General features: G+C 42.3%; 2 protein-coding genes across 4 annotated transcripts in view; one reads left to right on the forward strand and one right to left on the reverse strand.

Annotated features, from left to right (window-relative positions):
- The window catches only part of LOC115138088 (adhesion G protein-coupled receptor A3-like), a 52575-nt gene extending 42358 nt beyond the window's left edge, over positions 1 to 10217 (reverse strand). The window contains exon 1 of the mRNA XM_029674547.2: positions 9095 to 10217. Within this exon, the coding sequence (XP_029530407.1) occupies positions 9095 to 9318 (224 nt within the window). The 5' untranslated portion in view covers positions 9319 to 10217. The remainder of the gene's footprint in view (positions 1 to 9094) is intronic.
- A 6933-nt stretch (positions 10218 to 17150) lies between these two features.
- LOC115138089 (cytosolic beta-glucosidase) lies at positions 17151 to 22846 on the forward strand. 3 transcript variants are annotated; one of them, XM_029674550.2, is made up of 6 exons: positions 17151 to 17278; positions 17526 to 17637; positions 19646 to 19873; positions 20175 to 20977; positions 21881 to 22004; positions 22401 to 22846. In XM_029674550.2, exons 2-6 carry the CDS (start codon positions 17583 to 17585, stop codon positions 22607 to 22609), a joined length of 1419 nt encoding a protein of 472 aa, XP_029530410.1. In that variant the 5' UTR covers positions 17151 to 17278; positions 17526 to 17582; the 3' UTR covers positions 22610 to 22846. The 3 variants fall into 3 exon arrangements, with proteins under 3 accessions (XP_029530410.1, XP_029530408.1, XP_029530409.1); XM_029674548.2 differs by lacking the exon at positions 17151 to 17278 and adding an exon at positions 17286 to 17386; XM_029674549.2 differs by lacking the exons at positions 17151 to 17278; positions 17526 to 17637 and adding an exon at positions 17678 to 17822.
- The last annotated feature ends 381 nt before the right edge of the window (positions 22847 to 23227 follow it).

Below are 23227 nucleotides of genomic sequence, written 5' to 3' on the forward strand. Positions count from 1 at the left end.
GGACGCGGCTAGGGATGCCGTCTGGGCCGGCAGCCTTGCGAGGGTTAACATGTTTAAATGTTTTACTCACGTTGGCCACGGTGAAGGAGAGCCCACAGGTTTTGGTAGCGAGCCGTTTCAGTGGCACTGTATTGTCCTCAAAGCAAGCAAAGAAGTTGTTTAATTTTTCTGGGAGCAAGATGTCGGTGTCCGCGATGGGGCTGGTTTTCTTTTTGAAATCCGTGATTGACTGTAGACCCTGCCACATACGTTGTGTCTGAGCCGTTGAATTGCGACTCTACTTTGTCTCTATACTGACGCTTAGCTTGTTTGATTGTCTTGTGGAGGGAATAGCTACACTGTTTGTATTCGGTCATGTTTCTGGTCGCCTTGCCATGATTAAAAGCAGTGGTTTGAGCTTTCAGTTTTGCGCAAATGCTGCCATCAATCCACAGTTTCTGGTTGGGGAAGGTTTTAATAGTCACAGTGGGTACAACATCACCGATGCACTTGCTAATAAAGTCGCTCACCGAATCAGCGTATACATCAATGTTGTTGTCTGAGGCTATCCGGAACATATCCCTGTCCACGTGATCGAAGCAATCTTGAAGAGTGGAATCAGATTGATCGGCCCAGCACTGAACAGACCTGAGCGTTTCCTGTTTTCGTTTCTGTCTATAGGCTGGGAGCAACAAAATGGTGTCGTGGTCAGATTTGCCGAAAGGAAGGTGAGGGAGGGCTTGTATGAGTCGCAGAAGTTAGAGTAGCAATGATCCAGAATTTTGCCAACCCGGGTCACCCATTTGACATGCTGAAAAAATGCAGGGAGCCAGATTAGCCGGATTAAAATCCCCAGCTACAATAAATACAGCCTCAGGATATGTGGTTTCCAGTTTACATAGAGTGGAATTAAGTTCTTTCAGGGCCATTGAGGTGTCTGCTTGGGGGGGGGGGTAATACACAGCTGTGATTATAATCGAAGACTCGAACCTAAGTGTATGTAAACTTCTGACTTCAACTTCAACTGTAGCTGGTTCCAACGGCATTTGATTATCAATACATACACTGAACAAAAATATGAAACGCAACATGTAAAGTGTTGGTCCCATGTTTCATGAACTGAAATAAAAGATCACAGAAATGTATAAAATGTAATGCAACAGTGAGCTAGGTACAGACACAGCTGTAGGATATTTGTGCAAGGGATAAAAAGTCATCAGGTATTTTATGACGGTTTAACTGGATCAGAGCTCAACAGCAAGTAGCTTTTGAAAGGGAAAGAGCTTGAAGTGTTTTTCAAATAAATTGAGGAACTATTGTCATCCTCAATGGATTCTAAAAACAGACTGTTCACTTGCTGTTTGATGGGAAGAAAAATTACTTTGAGAAGCTCAACAGCACATTAGTGGTGGTCATTTAAGACAAATCAGAAATACTATCAGACATCCCCAAATGGGCACATTTATAGGCCTACATTTGTGCACAGCCCGGGTAGCCTAGACATGCATTTATATGCGCAATCAGGTGTGCGTCTTTATTCAACATTGGACAGGAGTGTTCCAAAAAAAGACAAAGAATAAATTGACAAAACTCGCAAATGGAATGAAATAAACCAAAATGTTGTTCCTCACAAGTGCTGCATAGGTTGTGAGCTCTGCAAACAACGTGTCCACTCCAACAATAAGAATGGTAACCGACTGTAATAATAATAAAATAATAAATAGATTACATTAACAGAAATTACCGTAACCAAACAAGCATTGTGGAGCTTACATTATGGGAATTAACAGTAAAGGAACTATTGGTGACATACAGAATGTAATGGGGAATTGAGAGACTAACAAACAAAGGGCAAACAGCTCACACAATGAAGTTACGAAACAATGAATGTGCATCTTAGCCAAACTCCCCTTCTGCTTGGACCGTTCCATCCCTGCGGCCTCCGCAATTGATTATTCCATTGACACGGTTCAGACAGCCTTCTTGTGTGCCATGAAAAATATATATATATATATATTTGCGACTGCTCGACTAAAAAAAGAATCTCAGTCGACCAACAGCCTATCGACCAAACAATTAACTAAATGGGGTCAGCCCTAAGAGATCCACATAAATCTCTCGTAATATGCTCTAATGTAATAGGGACTGTAAATCACAAGAATTGTAGCCTCTATCATACAAACCGTGTGTGTTGTCAAGCCTAACTGACTGAACTCTCTCTCTCTGGTTTCACCACCATTGCGATAATTCCTCATCAATAAAAAAAAACACTAATATGTTCTGTTCTCCCCGTGCTCTTCAAGTGAAGCAAAATAACTCAAAAAGATAAAACACACCACCTACAATACGGCTATTCTTTCCCAGAATGGGCCTATCAGTCTTGAAGGTAAGGTTGTACTCTTTTCACAACAGAAAATCCAGCCATTTGAAGTGCATCGGCCCCAGGTTATTAGCACTAAAGTTAACCAGGGATTGAGTAAAAAAATAAATAATCAGCCACTATACAACCCCCCCAAAGGCAACAACAACAAAAAAGCCTTGCAACACTTTCTTTATGCTTAGAAGGCTTAACAAAGGACGACCTGAAGGAGAGCTGGAGCCCTTTAGAAAACACAGGGGTAACAACGTTTCTGACGGCAATTGAGCTCATATAAAAAATAAAAAAAACTGCTAAAGAGACTCCACCATTCACTAAGCTCACACAGAGAGAGGGGATGGGCTGTGTTGGTGAAAGAAAAGGAGAGCTCAATAGCTGTGGTGCTGCCGAGCTTCAGGAGGAGCCTTACTTTCAGCCCTTTACCTCTTGCCAGTCAATATTAAAAAGGGGAAACTATGAACATTCCTCAAAAGTATCTGATTGAGATAGGAGGGTAGGCATCATATTACTTAATTACATCTGATGAAATAGCGGTTAAAGGTGACCCTGGCACTTTCTCTCCACTCCCTGAAACTGTGGTAACAACCAGAACGCTTGGGAGACCATAAGGAAACTCCTCAGAAATTCCCATAGATTATTCTTTAACTAAGTTATGAATTGGCAGCCTGCGTATTCTGCAAAATGAAGGCCTGAATACTGTCTTGCATTTGGAAGGAAAAATGCACTGAGGTCACTTGTCATACAAGAACAGACTATGCGGTGTCACTCTCCCACAGCTATAAGCCGGACAATATCTCCTTTTAATTCCAATGATCTACGTTAAAGCATGTATAGAAAACAGTCACCTTTACGTGCAAGGTAGAGGTCGACCAATTATGATTTCTCAATGCCGATTGTTGCGGGACCAAAAAAGCCGATACCGATTAATCAGCCGTTTTTATAAAAAGATGTGTGTGTGTGAGATATATATATATATATCACACACACTTGTCTTTTTGTAATAATGACAATTACAACCATGCTGAATGAACAATGAACACTTATTTTTAACTTAATATTATACATAAATAAATACATAATGAAACATGCTCAATTTGGTTTAAATAATGTAAAAACAGTGTTGGAGAAGAAAGTAAAAGTGCAATATGTGCCATGTAAAAAAAGCTAACGTTTAAGTTCCTTGCTCAGAACATGAGAACATATGAAAGCTGGTGGTTCAATATCCCCAGTTCTTCAATTTTCCCAGTTAAGAGGTTTTAGGTTGTAGTTAGGAATTATGACGCATCGGCTATTCCTCTCTATACCATTTGTATTTCACATATCTTTGACTATTGGATGTTCTAATAGGCACGTTAGTATTGTCGGCCTAATCTCAGGAGTTGATAGGCTTGAATCAAGCATTGCTAAAAGCTGCTGGCAAATGCAGTAAAGTTTGAATGAATGCTTACGAGCCTGCTGCCGCCTACCACCGCTCAGTCAAACTGCTCTATCAAATCATAGACTTAATATTATTAACACAGAAATATGAGCCTTAGGTCCTTAATATTGTCAAATCCGGAAACTATCATTTAGAAAACAAAACTTTTATTCTTTCAGTGAAATACAGAACCGTTACGTATTTTATCTAACAGGTGGCAACCCAAAGTCTAAATATTTCTGTTACATTGCACAACCTTCAATGTTATGTCATAATTATGTAAAATTCTGGCAAATTAGTTTGCAACGAGCTAGGCAGCCCAAACTGTTGCATATGCAACATACAGGGCTAACAGACAACTGAATAGAAACCAAGAACTGGAGCCTTTCAGATAGACAAACAAGAAGGCCCAGATCCTTGTACAGAAATTCAGGTGCACATAAGACCAAGCCCAAATGAATAGCCTAGCCTTTGAACTTGAGGCCCAAGTATGGTCTGGCAAACCAAATGCTCAACCGGTCTGAGTGTGCAAGGAGAGTGTGAGCCGCCTGGATGTGAACACTCAGCCGCCAGTCATTGCCTCGCCTTCGGGATTTGGTTCTCCTCTCCAAACATCACACAACAGCAATGAAAAACACAGGGGGCGTTGCGTTAACCCAAACGCATGCCTGAAAAGCAAAACAAACCTTTCTAGCCACCGGACATGCCGCATAGTCAAGCCCAGGTGCCTGCTGGGAAGGATCCGAGAGGGGCTGTTCTAATGTAGGGTAAAACATGAACAGGAACAGCCTCACACACATGCAGTTGCGCATATACTCTTCAAAACGACACACCTGAAATTATCACACTGTGCGGAAGAAGCAAAGGTTTTGCTAGCACGAGGCCTCATTTTACAAAAAACTTTTCTGACAAGAGAACAAGCTGGTTGTGTCGATGCGTTTGTGTCATTTCTCTCAGATTCCTTTGGCATGCACTATCGGTTGGAGAGTCCAAATGCTGGGAATGCAGCACTCATCCTTCCTCAAGAGGCATTCAGCAGCCTGAACTCACAGGGTCCCCAAATACTTTCCCTATGAGCCTAATGAGTTTGACTTTTAAACCAATCAAAGTTATCCAGTCATTTTGATTACAAACAATGTCCAACTAACATTTTTCTAAATCATAGTCCTCAGTTACTCTGACTAAAAATGTCTAGATGAATTTCGTTGATGATTCAAGAAAGTTTTAAACTTGTCTTTGTTATTCGCTTTAAAGCTGCAATATGCAGAAATCACGTCGCCATTTACTGGTTGCAAAATGTTTTTGTTTTTTTTAAAAGGCTATCTTATTTCAATTTATGTGACAAAACAAGCAGTCTGGATAGAGTATCATTGTACCATCTAAACCGCTGTGAAATATGTTTTCTATAACCAAAAATATTGTATTTTCAGCTGTTTGAAGCTAGTGTACAAAAAAAAGCAAAAATCGGAACTTCAGAGCGGGAAGCGTAGACATATTGCACATAGAATAGATCTACTGCATTTCGCTACACTCGCATTAACATCTGCTAACCATGTGTATGTGACAAATAAAATTTGATTTGATTTGATTTGATTTCACAGACCCTAGACCAGTGGTTAAGGCTGGATACGATTGTGTGAACTCTGTCCAGAAACATCCATTATCTGCACAAGTCAGAGGTAGCTCTAGATAAGCCATTCCCTGAGATAATGGCGTGGTAATCCAAACTAAACCAGATAGAAAGGTTGATTTACCCACAATGGTGGGTCTGACACAGGTCATCTTGACATAGAAAATTCACTGGGGAAACGTTGTAACTTTTGCATACCACAGACTTAAAGATGAAATGCCCACAAAACAATCAATGTATGTGGTGTGCTTAACCAGAAGTTAAGGACTATCTTATTGGCAGTCCATTTTTCAAGATAAACCGAAAGAGCTATCCAAATTTCCTAACACTATCAATTTAGGTTTTTGCACTTTCTCTCCTCCCAACTTTAGCTTTTGGGGCCAGAAGGCAGGGTGAACTTCTTGGCCCCACAGAACAAAAGCGAGAGGTAGTAGGGCATGACTGGGATCTACGGTGTCCAGGCAGGGGGAAGTGATTGATTTTCAGGGTCAGGGAAGGTCGGGTGGAGCAGCTGGGATCAGGTCAATCCAGGCCCAGTGTCCAGACCGCTGTTAACCCCTCTGACAGGGCACAGAGAGGTCGTAAACGAGCCCCAAAATGTAGCAGCCAAAAAGAGGTTTCATGGAAAGCAGTCACTTTCATCTGGACAGAGTTGCAGTGAGTCTATTTGACAGAAACCTTGACAAAAAACTTTAAGAGACCCATGGGGAAGTTTAGTGGGAAACCCATAGGAATGCCTGAGAACTTTGCAATGTGTGCAATCTAATTAGCGCTCTTGTTCTGCAGTGACCAACTCTCAGACCTTGAATCATGGAGCTTGGTTCAATGCTCAAGACAGGAATATGTTTCCACTCCCAATCAATCACTGTCGGGCGGAACAAAATGATGGCCATCCAAGCAGTTGAGAAGTAAGGAATTGTAAGGAAGGAAAAAAGAAAGATCGCATACCATGACGGGGGTAATAACATCTCAATCAATCACTGACTTAACCAACATCATGCCTAGTCAGAGTAGAAAAATAATCCTTGAGGAACTACAAGTTTCTTTGGAAGAACTTAAAAATGAAGAAGAAAAAGCAACAGTCTACCACCCACATCAATCCACACCTACATCCTCTGTTTTAAAGTTCTAGAGGCCCACGTACAATCCCTAAGCCTAATTCCTTGCATTCTTGCCTCCTATTTTTGGAAGAGGGACTGGAAGTGGCCACTAGAAGAGAGACAACTGTACCAATGAGGCTTTGATACATGCTTGACGTAGCCTCTTGAAAAGACATCCCATCACGTGGTTTGTCATTAATTTAGCGCCGAACAAAAAAAGGCACCCAACAACACATAGATCAAATTAGGCAAAGGCTAAACCTTTCATCAACCAAGTCACAAAAAATGCATTTTCCATCTCTTGGGCCATTGAAATGAGGTATTAGTGTAGAGTACTAGTATAATGAACTGATGCTCTTGGCTGGTGTAGACTCCAAAACACTTCAGTCTTCTCTCCATCGGGGTAACTGCATGTGCAATATGCTGTGGTGGTTTAATGGTACACAGTGTGGTTGCATTACACAAATAGCTGTGTTGTGGCAATGAAAATGATTACCAACCACACACTAGATGTGTTCAACAATCTCAGTATACGTGTCTGCTTAGCCTATATAAATAACCTTGGGATGCCATAAAATTATACACTGCATTTACCATTATAAACTGTATTCTGGTCACTGACATTTCCATCATACAGGACTAGATTATAGTGAGACATGACAATGACATCTGTTAGAAAGGATACTACTATTGTTAAGCAGCTGACGAGGGATGGACGTGGAGGTGATACAATAAAGCTACACATGAAATCGGGCACTCTGTATCCTTGACACAAGCAATAAATAAATGTGGAAATTGAGCAAGGAGAGACGACTAAACTGCTTGGAGTAACCCTGGATTGTTAACTGGCATGGTCAAAACATGTTGATACAACAGTAGCTAAGATGGGGAGAAGTATGTCCACAATAAAGCTCTGCCTTCTTAATTAACAACACTATCAACAATAGAGGTCGACCGATTAATCAGAATGGCCGATTAATTAGAGCCGATTTCAAGCTTTCATAACAATCGGAAATCTGTATTTTTGAACACCGATTTGGCTGTTTGTTGTAACCTCTTTTTAACTAGGTAAGTCAGTTAAAAACAAACTGTGTGAAATGAGTGAAGACTGTGCAAACTGTGTGAAGACTATTTCTTCCTAACAAAGACAGCCAACTTCACCAAACGGGGGATGATTTAACAAAAGCGCATTTGCGAAAAAAGCACAATCGTTGCACGACTGTACCTAACCATAAACATCAATGCCTTTCTTAAAATCAGTACACAGAAGTATATATTTTTAAACCTGCATATTTAGCTAAAAGAAATCCAGGTTAGCAGGCAATATTAGCCAGTTGAAATTGTGTCACTTCTCTTTCGTTCATTGCATGCAGAGTCAGGGTATATGCAACAGTTTGGGCCACCTGGCTCGTTGCGAACTAATTTGCCAGAATTCTACGTAATTATGACAGAAATATTTAGACTTATGGATGCCACCAGTTAGATAAAAATCGCACCTTGACTACTGTTCAGTCATATCGTCAGGTGCCACAAAAAGGGACTTAGGAAAATTGCAATTGGCTCAGAACTGGGCAGCACGTCTGGCTCTTGGATGAACACAGAGAGTTTATATTAATCATATGCATGTCAATGGAGGAGAGATCATCTTCATCACTACTTGTATTTATGAGAGGTGTTGAATGCACCTAGCTGTCTTTTTGAATTATTGGTACACAGCTCGGACACCATTGCATACCCCACAAGACATGCCACAAGAGGTCTCTTCACAGTCCCCAAGTTCAGAACAGACTATGGGAGGTGCACAGTACTACATAGAGCCATGGCTACATGGAACTCTATTCCACATCAAGTAACTGATGCAAGCAGTAAAATTAGATTTACGAAAAAAAATAACACCTTATGGAACAGCGGGGACTGTGAAGCAACACAAACATAGGCACATGTATACACCCACGCGATAACATACGCACTACACACACTGATTTATTTAGTACTGTAGATATGTGGTAGTGGTGGAGTAGGGGCCTGAGGGCACACAGTGTGCTGTGAAACCTGTGAATGTATTGTAATGTTTTTTAAAATTGTATAAACTGCCTTAATTTTGCTGGACCCCAGGAAGAGTATCTGCTGCCTTGGCAGCAGCTAATGGGGATCCATAATAAACACAATTTAGTTAGGGCAGGGTCATTTTATTTGAGCTGTAATGTACAGTATGTGTATGTCAGTAGGTGAATTCATCAGCAGAACTTAGTGATTAACCTAAACATTCCCAAACGAGGTTAGTGTAAAACTAACAAGATATAGCTGGCTATTAGCTAATTGAAGAATTCTGCAGTTGGGATTCTGCAGAATCTAAGTTGGTCCCCCAAGACCCCTCGCTAAGCAATAGTTGTAACGTTCAAAAAACAACTACCGGTATGTTATGCCAGTTGTGTTGGCCTGAAAGTTGAATAGTAGTTGGCCTCAACAGAAAGAATAAAGTGCCGGTAATAAACAAGACAAACATTTGGCGGTTTGGTTATTTCTGTGTGCCCAAGCTGTTCCAAACAAGGGGACAGCATAATTATTCTGTTGATGCGATTTATACTTACAACGTGACTGTTCTGTTGGGGAAGGAGTCCGGGGGTAACACCTGATGGAGTTCCATATTGCTGCAGACCACTTTCCTATCCGCTGTGGCCACCGACTGTGTGCTTTTCCCTGCGCTTTTTGAACGTTCACCATATGATTTACAATCAGATGATAGCGCAGATCCATCGCCACCGAGTAGCAAAACAAGTAACAATTGCAACAAATCCACCGCGTTTACCCTCATTTTAAATTATATGTAAGATAATTAGGCTACTGAAGAAGAAAAGTATATATTAATATCAAGTAGCGTGGAAGGCAGGGATTTGTGGTCGTACTATGAAATGGCCTGGCACAAATAGGCTACTGTTCAAATGGTAAGCCAAAACGTCATTCAGAATATTCTGAGCTTCAATCATGTTGCAAACATCTTGTCCACCATAATGTGGATTTCCCCCTCCATTTTTTTGCAACGGTTTCGATTTGTGTTCGGCGTCAATTACTCCGAGAGAGGGTCTATACATCCTTTGTTTGCCAAAACACACGATTTATAAATCAATTTCTTTATCGGGTCTTTGCTGCCTTCCGAAAAAGAAAAAAAAACACTCACTTGTAATTGTACCGATTTTTCTAGGCTACACAATTTGACTTCAACGATTGAGAAAATGTTTTCTTTTGTCGCCAATAGCGCGGATCCAAGTGAGAATTGTGCCTACTCCACCAAGAGACAGCTGCAGTCATCCAAAGATAACACACTAACTTAATGAAATATGATCACGCCTAAACTTTAAAAACGTTCTCCCTAAGATAACTGATCCCGAGAGACGTAGACTGCCACACATTTAAATAGCCTTTACAACTAACTAAAACATCTGTAAGCAACTTTTCACTTTAGGCGTCCATCGAGTCCAGTTGTTGGAGCAAAGGGAAATCATAGCACTCCTAAAAAAAAACGAACGAAAGAAACATATTCCCACTCGAGTTAGTCAGTAACGTGTAGAAATTCTCCCAAGTTTAAATAGATATCCATAATTGCGGTCCTCGTCTCTCTCTTTGAAAGTACTCATTGGCTTCATTTCCGTTGAGAACTCTTCTCCCACAGTCTTGACCCGGGCTCCATGTTGCATGCGTTTACAGCCACTGACGTCACTCTACAGGCAACACAGACTGCCTCTTGTCTCCCATTCTAGCTGCTGCTCAGGTTTACATTTTACGTGCAGGTGAAGAAAAAGATGAAACACAATAAACAAAATTGTGCACCCCATCAGTTACAGAGAAAACAACCCTATTTTCTTTCATTTAATGGAAAATAGATAAGCCTAGCCACTTTGACTATGAAATATATCCAGTATTGGTCCTTGAACTTTTGAGCATTCCCGACTAACAAATATATGTTCTTGAATATTCCTAGAAAATAATGTAATGTTGTCAAGCTTTAGGCTACATCACAAAACGGGGAATGTCAGTTATTAACATGTATTGCCCCTCTCCTTAATAGACCGATAAAAAAACTTTTTTTTAATTACATTTTTTATTTAACCTTTATTCAACCAGGTAGGCCAGTTGAGAAAAATTCTCATTTACAACTTCGACCTGGCCAAGATAAAGCAAAGCAATACGACAAAAACAACAACACAGAGTTACAGTCAATAACACAAAATAAAAAAATAGAAAAACCTACAGTGTGTGCAAATGTAGAAGAGTAGGGAGGTAGGCTATAAATAGGCCCTAGAGATGAAAATAATTACAATTTAGCATCAAAACTGGAGTGATAGATGTGCAGATGATGATGTGCATGTAGAGATACTGGGGTGCAAAAGAGCAAGAGGGTAAGTAATACTATGGGGATGAGGTAGTCGGGTGGGCTATTTACAGATTGGCTGTGTACAGGTACAGTGATCGGTAAGCTGCTCTGACAGTTGATGCTTAAAGTTAGAGAGGGAGATATAAGACTCCAGCTTCAGAGATTTTTGCAATTCGTTCCAGTCAATGGCAGCAGAGAACTGGAAGGAAAGGCGGCCAAATGATGTTTTTGCTTTGGGGATGACCAGTGCAATATGGAGCTGGAGTGCTTGCTATGGTTGGGTGTTGCTATGGTGACCAGTGAGCTGAGATAAGGAAGGGCTTTACCTAGCAAAGACTTATAGATGACCTGGAGCCAGTGGGTTTGGCGACGGATATGTAGCGAGGGCCAGCCAACGAGAGCATACAGGGTCGCAGTGGTGGGTAGTATATGGGGCTTTGGTGATGAAACGGATGGCACTGTGATAGACTGCATCCAGTTTGCTGAGTAGAGTGTTGGGGGCTATTTTGTAAATTACATTGCCAAAGTCAAGGATCGGTAGGATAGTCAGTTTTACGAGGGTATGTTTGGAGACATGAGTGAAGAAGGCGTTGTTGCGAAATAGGAAGCCGATTCTAGATTTAATTTTGGATTGGAGATGTGAGTCTCGAAGGAGAGTTTACAGTCTAGCCAGACACCTAGGTATTTGTAGTTGTCCACATATTCTAGGTCAGAACCGTCCAGAGTAGTGATGCTACGGGTGGGTGTTGATTTGGAAATGTAGCCTATTTAAATCCTTTCTCATCCTTGGGTAAAAATAATTTGGTAACACTTTACATACTCTTGGTGCTATATGCGTAGTAATACTGCAATAACTACAGTAACAACATTGTTGTTACATAGCAATTTAATTTGTGGAATCAAATGCAATTTTTAAAATGGTATGTAACAACATAACAATACTTAATTGTTGTTAATAGTGTTATAATAGCATGATTACCCGTCTACCTACACATGTCTACCATAATAACAATGCAGCCAAGACAATTAAACACTGCTTTCCTTTTCAAATGTAATAAAAGCAGGTCTTTGCGATGCACCCCCTCTCTCTTTTAGTTCATCCAGCATTGTATCTCCTCTCTTTCTGTGTTCCTTCACACAAAGCTTCTCAAACAAGTTCAGACTAGCTTTTCAATGGGCAATAGCCATGGAAAGCCAGAGTCAGTCAGAGAGGAAAACACCATATAAGAATTCACATGTGCAATACTACAATACCCTTGTCTAACACTCATGCAGAGCCAACCTGTCTTCACTCATATTTTCTATGATGGGGTAAATTGAGCATCTTGGTTTTAGAAGAGCGACAGACGGACAGATGGACAGACAGACAGAGAAAGAGAGACAGAGAGACATACAGAGACAGAAAGACAGAGAGACAGAAAGACAGGCAGACAAAGTAACCCAATTATCTCAGGAAACCCCATACCCCTGGGCTACGCAGCTTTTACTTCCATTAGTCTTGTTTGTTTTCAGGCTCACATAGGACTTTGACATCCACTGAAAGAAGGTTGCCTGCAAACATACGGACGACAGCTATTGTAGTAACACAAAAAAACACACAAAAAACAACAACAAAAAAGCTATTGTAGTAACAGATTTTCCTGGAGACAAAGCAAGGAGTGCTTCAGGATGACATAATTAAACGTATTTATGAGGTGGTGGCCTTCAATATTTACTACCAAGAGACCAAAATAAGGTAACATAAGACAATTATATGAAATATGAGTCATGTAAAATGACTGTAATTTATCTATTTCTCCAGATGCAGGACTTACTCCTATTATATTACCCATAAACTATGCAAATTCTCACTATGGTCCAAAGGATGTCTGTTATGGATAGTATGCAATGACTGGTAATTTGATTACTAGATTGTGCTATCCCTATAGAGGACAGAGGATTAGTCACATGCCTGATCATGAATGATTCAGGAAGTCATCTCACTCTCTGGGTAATTTTTTTAATCAATGGACTCCTGGAACCACTGTTGTGAGGTAGCCTATAACTAATGCATTTATGGATATATGGATATATATATTTAAAAGAAATTCTGCCAGGATACAGGACAGGTAACAAGTGATTAACTCCAATGTATATTTGGCCTTGTATTTTAGGTTATTGTCCTGCTGAAAGATGAATTTCCCTCTCTCAGTGTCTGTTGTAAAGCAAGCTGAACCAGGTTTTCTTCTAGGATTTTGTCTGTGCTAAGCTCTATTCTGTTTCTTTTTATCCTAAAAATCTCTAGGCCAAGGCCCAGTTCTCTGTGACATTTTAGAGACACATTTGCGTACACACATGTACACACTTATGAAGAAGATTCCCTTTCACACCCACACCCAGAGCACAAAGAAGAATGAACATTGAGAGAGAATTGACGTTGACTAAGGAAAATACAAAAAATAAGTCAAATAAATGAACTGGGACTGGAATTTGATAAAATAATGATTAAAGGTTAAATATGTTAAATGACAAAGTGACCGTAAGTACATACCCCAACCAGAAGCCATGGATTACAGGCAACATCCCCACTGAGCTAAAGGGTAGATCTGCCGCTTTCATGGAGTGGGACACTAACCCAGACACTTATAAGAAATCCCGCTATGCCCTCTGACAAACCATCAAACAGGCAAAGCGTCAATACAGGACTAAGATTGAATCCTACAACACTGGCTCCGACACCCATCGGATGTGGCAGGGCTTCAAACTATTAAGGACTACAATGAGAAGCACAGCCGTGAGCTGCCCAGTGACACGAGCCTACCAGACGAGCTAAATGACTTCTGTGTGCGCTTTGAGGCAAGCAACACTGAAGCATGCATGAGAGCACCAGTTGTTCCAGACGACTGTGTGAACACACTCTCCATAGCCGATGTGAGTAAGACCTTTAAATAGGTCAACATTCACAAGGCCGCAGGACCAGACGGATTACCAGGACATGTACTCCGAGCATACGCTGACCAACTGGAAAGTGGGGCTCCCGAGTGGCGCAGCGGTCTAAGGCACTGCATCTCAGTGCTAGAGGTGCCACTACAGGCCCTGGTTTGATCCTGGGCTCTATCACAACCGGCCGTGATTGGGAGTCCCATAGGGTGGCACACAACTAGCCCAGCGCCATCCCGGTTAGGTTTCGGCTTGGGTAGGCTGTCATTGTAAATATGAATTTGATCTTCACTGACTTGCCTAGTTAAATAAAGGTTGTATACAAAATGTCAAAAGTATTTTCACTGACATTTTCAACCTGTCCCTGATCGAGTCGGTAATACCTACATGTTTCAAGCAGACCACCATAGTCCCTGTGCCCAAGAACACCAAACTAACCTGCCTAAATGACTACCGACCCATAGTACTCACGTCTGTAGCCATGAAGTGCTTTGAAAGGCTGGTCATGGGTCACAACAACACCATTATCGCAGAAATCGTAGAAACACTGCAATTTGCATATCCCCCAACAGATCCAAAGATTACGCAATCTCTACTGCACTCCACACTGCCCTTTCCCACCTGGACAAAAGGAAAACCTACGTGAGAATGCTATTCATTAACTAATGCCTCAGCGTTCAACACCATAGTGCCCTCAAAGCTCATCACTAAGCTAAAAACCCTGGGACTAAACACCTCCCTCTGTAACTCGATCCTAGACTTCCTGACAGGCCGCCCCCAGGTGGTAAGGGTAGGTAACAACACATCTGCCATGCTGATCCCCAACACGGGGGCCCCTCAGGGGTGCATGCTCAGTCCCCTCCTGTACTCCCTGTTCACCCATGTCCGACACCAACACCATCATTAAGTTTGCTGACGACACAACAGTGGCAGGCCTGATCACTGACAACGATGAGACAGCCTATAGGGAGGAGGTCAGAGACCGGATAACAACCTCTCCCTCAATGTGATCAAGACAAAGGAGATAATCGTGAACTTAAGGAAAAGGAGGGCCGAACACACCCCCATTCACATCGACGGGCTGTAGTGGAACAGGTTGAGAGCCAATGAACTATCATGGTCCAAACACACCAAGACAGTCTTAAAGAGGGCACGACAAGACCTATCCCCCCCAGGAGACTGAAAAGATTTGGTATGGGTCCTCAGATTATCAAAATGTTCTACAGCTGCACTCTCGAGAGCATCCTGACTGGTTGCATCACCGCCTGGTATAGCAACTGCTTGGCCTCTGACCGCAAGGCACTACAGAGGGTAGTGCTTACGGCCCAGTACATGACCGGGGCCAAGCGTTCTGCCATCCAGGACCTCTGTACCAGGCGGTGTCAGAGGAAGGCCCTAAAAATTGCCAAAGACTCCAGCCACCTTAGTCATAGCCTGTTCTCTCTGCTACCGTACGACAATCGGTACTGAAGTGCCAAGTCTAGGTTCAAGAAGCTTCTTAACAGCTTCTACCCCCAAGCCATAAGAGTCCTGATCAGCTAACCAAGTGGCCACCAGGACTATTTGCATTGACCCCCCCTCCCCCTCCCCACTTTACCAACATTTACAGTGGGGCAAGAAAGTAGTTAGTCAGCCACCAATTGTGCAAGTTCTCCCACTTAAAAATATGAGAGAGGCCTGTAATTCTCATCATAGGTACACTTCAACTATGACAGACAAAATGAGAAAAGAAATCCAGAAAATCACATTGTAGGATTTTTAATGAATTTATCTGCAAATTATGGTGGAAAATTCTTACTGCATTGTTGGTTAAGGGCTTGTAAGGAAGCATTTCACTGTTGAATTCGGTGCATGTGACAAATACAATTTGACTTGATTTGAGTGCATTGGTAGGAGTCGTAGGAGGGGAGATTCTGGGCTAAGCCAACCCGGGAGGGAGCCTCTCATAGTGCTCTAAGGTTGAAGCTCTGGCCTGGACGATCCTGCCAGGATGCAGGGTGAAAGAGCACAGGCAATCGACTTTGGGGATAGCCCAATCTACCGTAAGGCCCTTACTGTTGAGTCTGAAGGACAGTCCCTAGCTGTACACTAACCCAGTGGTAAAGCAGAGTGGCATCTATCAGATCTGTGGGGATTATGGGCAAGAGATAACAGAACTGCCATTGGGTAGACAGGGCCTAGTTGAGTCAGTTAATCCTGCAGGGGTGGTATTTTAGCTTTGACAACAGCTATTAAACTCTGTAACTGTTTTAAAGTCACCATTGGCCTCGTGGTGAAATCCCTGAGCAGTTTCCTTCTGCTCTGGCAACTGAGTTAGGAAGGACAGCCTGTATCTTTGTAGTTACTGGGTTATTGATACACCATGCAATGTCACGATGCTCAAAGGGATATTCAGTGTCTGCTTTTTTTTTACCCATCTACCAATAGGTGCCCTTCTTTGTGAGACATTATAAAACCTCCCTGGTCTTTGTGGTTGAATCTGTGTTTGAAATTCACTGGTCGACTGAGGGACCTTACAGATACTTGTATGTGTGGTGTACAGAGATGAGGTAGTCATTCAAAAATTATGTTTAACACTATTATTGCACACAGAGTGAGTCCATGCAACTTGTTTTGTGACTTGTTAAGCACATTTTTACTCCTGAACTTATTTAGGCTTGCCATAAAGATGGGGTTGAATACTTATTGATTCAAGACATTTCAGCTTTTCATTCATTAGTAAAAATGTCTAATGTCCAACCCCTCTTTTACGCTGCTGCTACTTTCTGTTTGTCATATATGCATAGTCACTTTAACCATATCTACATGTACATACTACCTCAATCAGCCTGACTAACCGGTGCCTGTATGTAGCCTTCCTACTGTTATAGCCTCGCTACTGTATATAGCCTCGCTACTGTTATTTTTCACTGTCTTTTTACTGTTGTTTTATTTCTTTACTTACCTATTGTTCTCCTAATACCTTTTTTGCACTGTTGGTTAGAGCCTGTAAGTAAGCATTTCACTGTAAGGTCTACTACACCTGTTGTCTTCGGCGCACGTGACAAATAAACTTTTCCACTTTGACACTATGGGGTATTGTGTGTAGGCCAGTGACACAAAATCTCAATTTAATTTTTAATTCAGGCTGTAACAATAAAGTGTGGAAAAGGTCTACGGGTGTGATTACTTTCTGAAGCCAGATAGATCCTCATCTTCCAGCTATGTTTTTTTTACTCCAACCTTCATGTAGCCTACAAACAGAATTTGCGCAGCGCGAGTTCACAACAACGCTTGCGAACAAGCCCTAGTGATGTAACGCATCAGAGTCTACGTAACTAAAAGCCAATTTATGCTTTGTTCTAAATATGGTTGGAGGCGGTGTGTGGCGGGTGTGAGACCAAATTGACTTCTGTACCGTACCGCCGTGCACTTCCCAAATGTTGTAACAATGCGGAGGGCTCCGTATAGCTAGCTCCGCATCGACATTGATGGTTGACAGTAGGTAATGGCTGGAGATCCTATATAAACACAAACTCACTTCCTTGAAAACTTCCTTCACAATAACACTGCTCAACAGTTTAACGCTGTTCCACGTAGCATGAATGCCACGGTAAATGCTGCACGGCCAATGCAGAGGACAGATTGACTATGTAGCTCCTTTAACTCTAACTCTTGCTTGCTTGACAATACAATATTTCACAACAAGAGGGCTGTTGTCTTTTTTTATATATATTTTTTTGTACATGTAGGCAAATATAACCAACAGCCCTGAATGGAATTGTATCCATACGAACGATTCTGAAACCATGTTCCCGACTAACTTTGCATGGGGCGCGGCTACATCCGCATATCAAATCGAAGGTACGTAATAGGAATTTGTTTGGCGCCGGCAGTCACACTGTACAAGTGTTTTTTTTGTGTGTGCATGTGTAGATACAGTAATTTGATTAGGAAAGGTAATGCGCGTCCCCGAGACGACTTTCTCTGGCCTAGAGCGAGAAGTAGGCTAACCTACACACAACTACTTGCAACCTATAGGTCTTCCGGTAGGCTGCAGTTGGATCTCTAATGCAAAAGGGGGACTTTAGAGTTTCTCTCAACCACTGTATCATGTATTGATAGTAGCCTAATAGTTGAAACATTAATGTAGTTATGTATACAGCTATGTATACGTTATGTATACAGTTATGTATACGACAGCATGAGCTATATACATATACAGAATGAGCAACCATAGACTTACAGTAGCCCATTGACAGTGCATTCAGAAAGTATTCAGACCCCTTCACCTTTTCCACATTTTGTTACATTACAACCTTATTCTAAAATGCATTAAATAGTTTTTTCCCCTCATCAATCTACACACAACACCCCATAATGACAAATCAAAACTGTTTTTTAGATTTTCTTTGCAAATGTATAAAAAATACAAATTCATACTCTTTACTCAGTACTTTGTTGAAGCAACTTTGGCAGCGATTACAGCTTTGAGTCTTCTTGGGTATGACGCTACAAGCTTGGCACACTTGTATTAGGGAGTTTCTCCCATTCTTCTCTGCGTATCCTCTCAAACTCTGTCAGATTGGATAGGGAGCGTTGCTGCACAGCTATTTTCAGGTCTCTCCAGCGTTGTTAGATCGGGTTCATGTCCGGGCTGTGGCTGGGCCACTCAAGGACATTCATAGGTTTGTCCAGAAGCCACTCCTGCGTTGTCTTGGCTGTGTGCTTCGTGTCGTTGTCCCGTCGGAACCTTCCAACAGGATAACGAGCGCAAGACAACGAGAGCAGGTTTTCATCAAGGATCTCTCTGTACTTTGCTCCGTTCATCTTTCCCTCGATCCTGACTAGTCTCCCAGTCCCTGCCGCTGAAAAAGATCCCCACAGCATGATGCTGCCACCACTATACTGCACCGTAGGGAGGGTATTGGCCAGGTGATGAGTGGTGCCTGGTTTCCACCAGAAGTGACGCTTGGCAATCAGGCCAAAAGTTTCTCATGGTCAGAGTCCATTAGATGCCTTTTGGCAAACTCCAAGTGGGCTGTCATGTGCCTTTTACTGAGGAGTGGCATCCATCTAGCCACTCTACCATAAAGGCCTGGAGCTCTGTCAGAGTGACCATCTGGTTGTTGTTCACCTCCATGACCAAGGCCCTTCTCACTCTATTGTTCAGTTTGGCCGTGCGGCCAGCTCGTGGAAGAGTCTTGGTGGTTCCAATCTTCTTCCATTTAAGAATGATGGAGGCCACTGTGTTCTTGGGGACCTTCAATGCTGCAGAAATGTTTTGGTACCCTTCCCCAGATCTGTGCCTCGATACAATCCTGTCTTGGAGCTCTTTGGACAATTCCTTTGACCTCATGGCTTGGTTTTTGCTCTGACATGCACTGTCAACTGTGGGACCTTGTATAGACAGGTGTGTGTCTTTCCAAATCCTGTCCAATTAATTGCATTTTCAATCAAGTTGTAGAAACATGTCAAGGATGATCAATAGGAAACAGGATGCACCTGAGGTCAATGTAGAGTCTCATAGCAAAGAGTCTAAATACTAATGTGAATAAGGTATTTTTTAATATATTTTTATGTACATTTACAAACATTTCTAAAAGCCTGTTTTCACTTAGTCATTATGGGGTATTGTGTGTAGATTGATGAGGAAAACAATTAATACATTTTAGAATAAGGCTGTAACGTAACAAAATGTGGAAAATGTGAAGGGGTCTGAATACTTCCCGAATGCACTGTATATAGGCTACATACAGTACAATAGCTATTTTTAGGAATTGTAGGCACATTTTTCTCTCAAACTTTTTGTTGTTGATATTCAAACAGTGCGTTATGGATGATCAGTACTGCTATGAATTGAACCTTGCAGGAGGCTGGAATGTGGATGACAAGGGACCGAGCATTTGGGACACGTTCTGTCACGAGGGGGGCAGACTAGTGTTCGAGGGCCAGAGTGGAGATGTCACCTGTAACAGCTATGAGCTCTGGGAAGAGGACCTCCGGTGTATCCGTCAGCTAGGCCTGACCCACTACCGCCTGTCTCTGTCCTGGTCCCGCCTGCTACCGGAGGGGATAACACGGCATGTCAATCAAAAAGGTAGCCGTACTCTGAGACTGTGTAGTGGTTACTTACGATAAGATTCCTCCAGTATTTATTTGTGGTGAATGCCTATGGCATATGATATGATTAAAAAAAAAGAAATATCATACATTATTGTGTTATGACCTGGCTTTTGTTTATGTAAACAATGCAGTGCCACAAACTCTGTCAAGGGGTCTGGACCCTTTTGCCACAGTTTGTTGTGTGCTACTCTTAGAAGTGCAGCGTCCCTGATTGAAGCCTAATTTAGCCTTGATACCCATGATTTACTACTAAGCTATGTGTCTCTGTCCTGCAGGTTTGCGATACTACAACAAAGTGATCAATGATTTGGTGGCTAGTGACGTGTTGCCCATGGTTACTCTGTACCACTTTGACCTGCCACAAGCTCTCCAGGACCAGGGAGGTTGGAAATCACCTGAGATTGCGGCCATCTTTGACAGCTACGCCCGCTTCTGCTTTGAATCGTTCGGGGATCGTGTGAAACTGTGGATCACGTTGAACGAGCCGTACGTGTGCGCTAAACTGGGCCACGAGGATGGCATCTTTGCCCCGGGGGTAAAAGAACCAGGGATGGCTGCCTACCTGGTGGGCCACAACATGCTACGTGGCCACGCCAGGGCCTGGCACAGCTACAATGTCCTCTACAGGGCAAAACAGGGTGGCTCGGTGTCCTTAGCGATTAATAGCGACTGGGCTGAACCGTTGGACCCGGCCAGTCCCGATGACACGGCCGCCACCGAACGCTACCTGGCCTTTACACTAGGGTGGTTTGCCTGGCCCCTGTTTGTCACTGGAGACTACCCAGAAGTGATGAGGTCTAGTATTGAGGTCAGAAGCAAAGAACTGGGTTACCAAGAAGGTTCTAGACTGCCCAGGTTCTCCAAAGACGAGCCTAGTCTTCTCGGCACGGCTGACTTTTTTGCGTTGAACTACTACACGTCTCGGAGGGTGAAGCCAGGGGAATGTTGTCCAGGGGTGTTGGGGTTGAAGAGTGACCAGGATGCAGAGGGGGTGGTGGACCCATCCTGGCCGGTATGTGGGGTGTCATGGCTGGCTGTGGTTCCTGACGGCTTGAGGAAACTGCTGAAGTACATTAAGGTAAAGAGGACCAGGGTCCTGTTCCAATACTTAATAATAATTAATAAAAATAAAACAACTTTTTAAAAGTTCCACTTCCACCAATCCACGTCATGTCAGATCAGTGATTACACTAAGGAAAGTACACATTTTTAAAGTATCCAAACAGCGCCCAGGTTAACAGGGTCGGCTCCATTCGAAAGCAGTCAATTCAAAGGATGAAATCAAGTTTTAGAATACATTTTTTTCTGATGATTTTACATTTAAGGATTATTCAATCCATGGATTGAATCCCCTGCCTTGAGCCAATCAAATTGAGCCAAACCTTTAGTGAGGAGAACATTTAACATGAACATAGTTGCTCGCTATTGATTGTTTTTTTCACAGTAAACAGATTGAAGAGCCATTACAGTTGTCACATTGAATTGTGTTACACTGAATTGTGTCACATTGATCGCTTCAGGTGAAAACAGTTTTTTGAGAATGAGAAATATCCTACTGTCGCGGTTTGTCACCGGGTTAAATCGATTTGAATGCAATTTAGCTAGTATACCATTGAAATTTAATTGATAATGTAACTTCTAATACTGCAAAGATGACCGGTCCACCCACCTTTGAATGTCAACTTAATGTCTATTCTATTATCTATATTTCTCTGATTTTCCTATGGAGGATTGACAGTATAATTAAAAACAACATATTCCCATTCAAGTCAACATTCTCTGATGTGTGGACCTCCAACCATCTTTGTGGTACCATTTGAAAGTTTAAATTTGTGCAACAAAACCAACAAAAGCCAGAACACACACACACACACACACACGCACACACCACTGTACTTTAAAGCCTTCCACTGTGTTGTTTGACTGTCATTATTGAACTCGTGTTTTGTTGGACAATGATAGCAACCAATTTCTTTGACAGGACACATTCAACAACCCTGCGGTCTACATCACAGAAAATGGCTTCTCCCAGGTGGGGCCAGTGGACATGGAAGATGTCCAGCGTTGTGGGTTTTACCATGACATCATCCAGGAAATAGCCAGAGGTAGAGACCAGAAAGTGGCCGCCATAAAGCTACCGTATATTATGGAGAATCTATCATTATTTAATGTGAATTTCTTCCAGTCGCTACTTGTACTCTTTAAACCTCTGAGGGGTTGCTTCTCACATCAAATCGTAGTATTTATACATCATCCAGAAACTAAGTTACAGGGTGCTGAGTGACTTGAATCCTTCGTTGATGAACCTGTTCTTTTGAATTAGTGACAGTATTTAGCTCATTTCAGGTCAATGGAGAAGGTTAAGAGAGTGACTTATGACAATCATAAAACAATGGGATCTTGTCCTTTTGTGATGTGTAAACAATTTCACATTACCTCTTAATGCGCACTGTCACATGTATTTAAAACAAATACCATGTATGTTTGTCTCTTTGTTCTAGCTCTCCGAGAGGATGGTGTTGACGTGCGAGGCTATTTCGCCTGGTCTCTCCTGGATAACTTTGAATGGGCCGACGGGTTCAGCGTACGTTTTGGCCTGTTCCACGTGGACTTCTCTCGACCGGAGCGACCACGGACTGCGTACCGCTCTGGAAGGGAGTATGCCGGCATAATTTCCAAGTACAGATCTCAGACCATGGTAAATATCTAAACAGCCAATGGGCACAGTGTTAATCAGCCAATAACAGCTATTTTGTTTTGCTCAATGTTCTGTTCTAATCGACTGCAACCAAGCTTGGTCCATTGCAATGTTCCTACAGGCAATTTTGAATTGAAGCCCATCTGAAACAGATTGTAGCTCCACTTTTCTCTGTCAACCCTGAAAATGTTTTGTTAAACAGTGCTAAGCTTATTCTGCTTCCTTTGCAATAAAGTGATTTTTGTCTGATTTCTTCCCTGACTTTGGCATATAATTGCAAGGACCCAGCCAAAGAGTGTTACATTTATTCAAGTGTATTCTATCCTGCCCAATTCCCATTCAATTTGTACAACGGGTTTATGTTGCCAGGCCAAGCTGTTGTGGCCAATGCAGGGCTTGATGAGGGGCACAAGTCTACAGAGGTGTGTGTGACCTCATATCTCAACCCTCAAGGCCCCTGTATTGCTCAGATGATAAAAAATAAAATCCTATACAGCCCTCATGTTGAAACAAAATACACAATGCAACTCACTGTGTCCCGGTGGAGAGTTGGGGTTGAGTGAGAGCTTGATTTAACACTAAAAATGACGCCAGGCAGGAGCCCATGCCCAGGTAAGAAGGATCACATAG

Source organism: Oncorhynchus nerka, linkage group LG12 (genome assembly GCF_034236695.1).
Source record: "Oncorhynchus nerka isolate Pitt River linkage group LG12, Oner_Uvic_2.0, whole genome shotgun sequence".
NCBI classification, from domain to species: Eukaryota; Metazoa; Chordata; class Actinopteri; order Salmoniformes; family Salmonidae; genus Oncorhynchus; species Oncorhynchus nerka.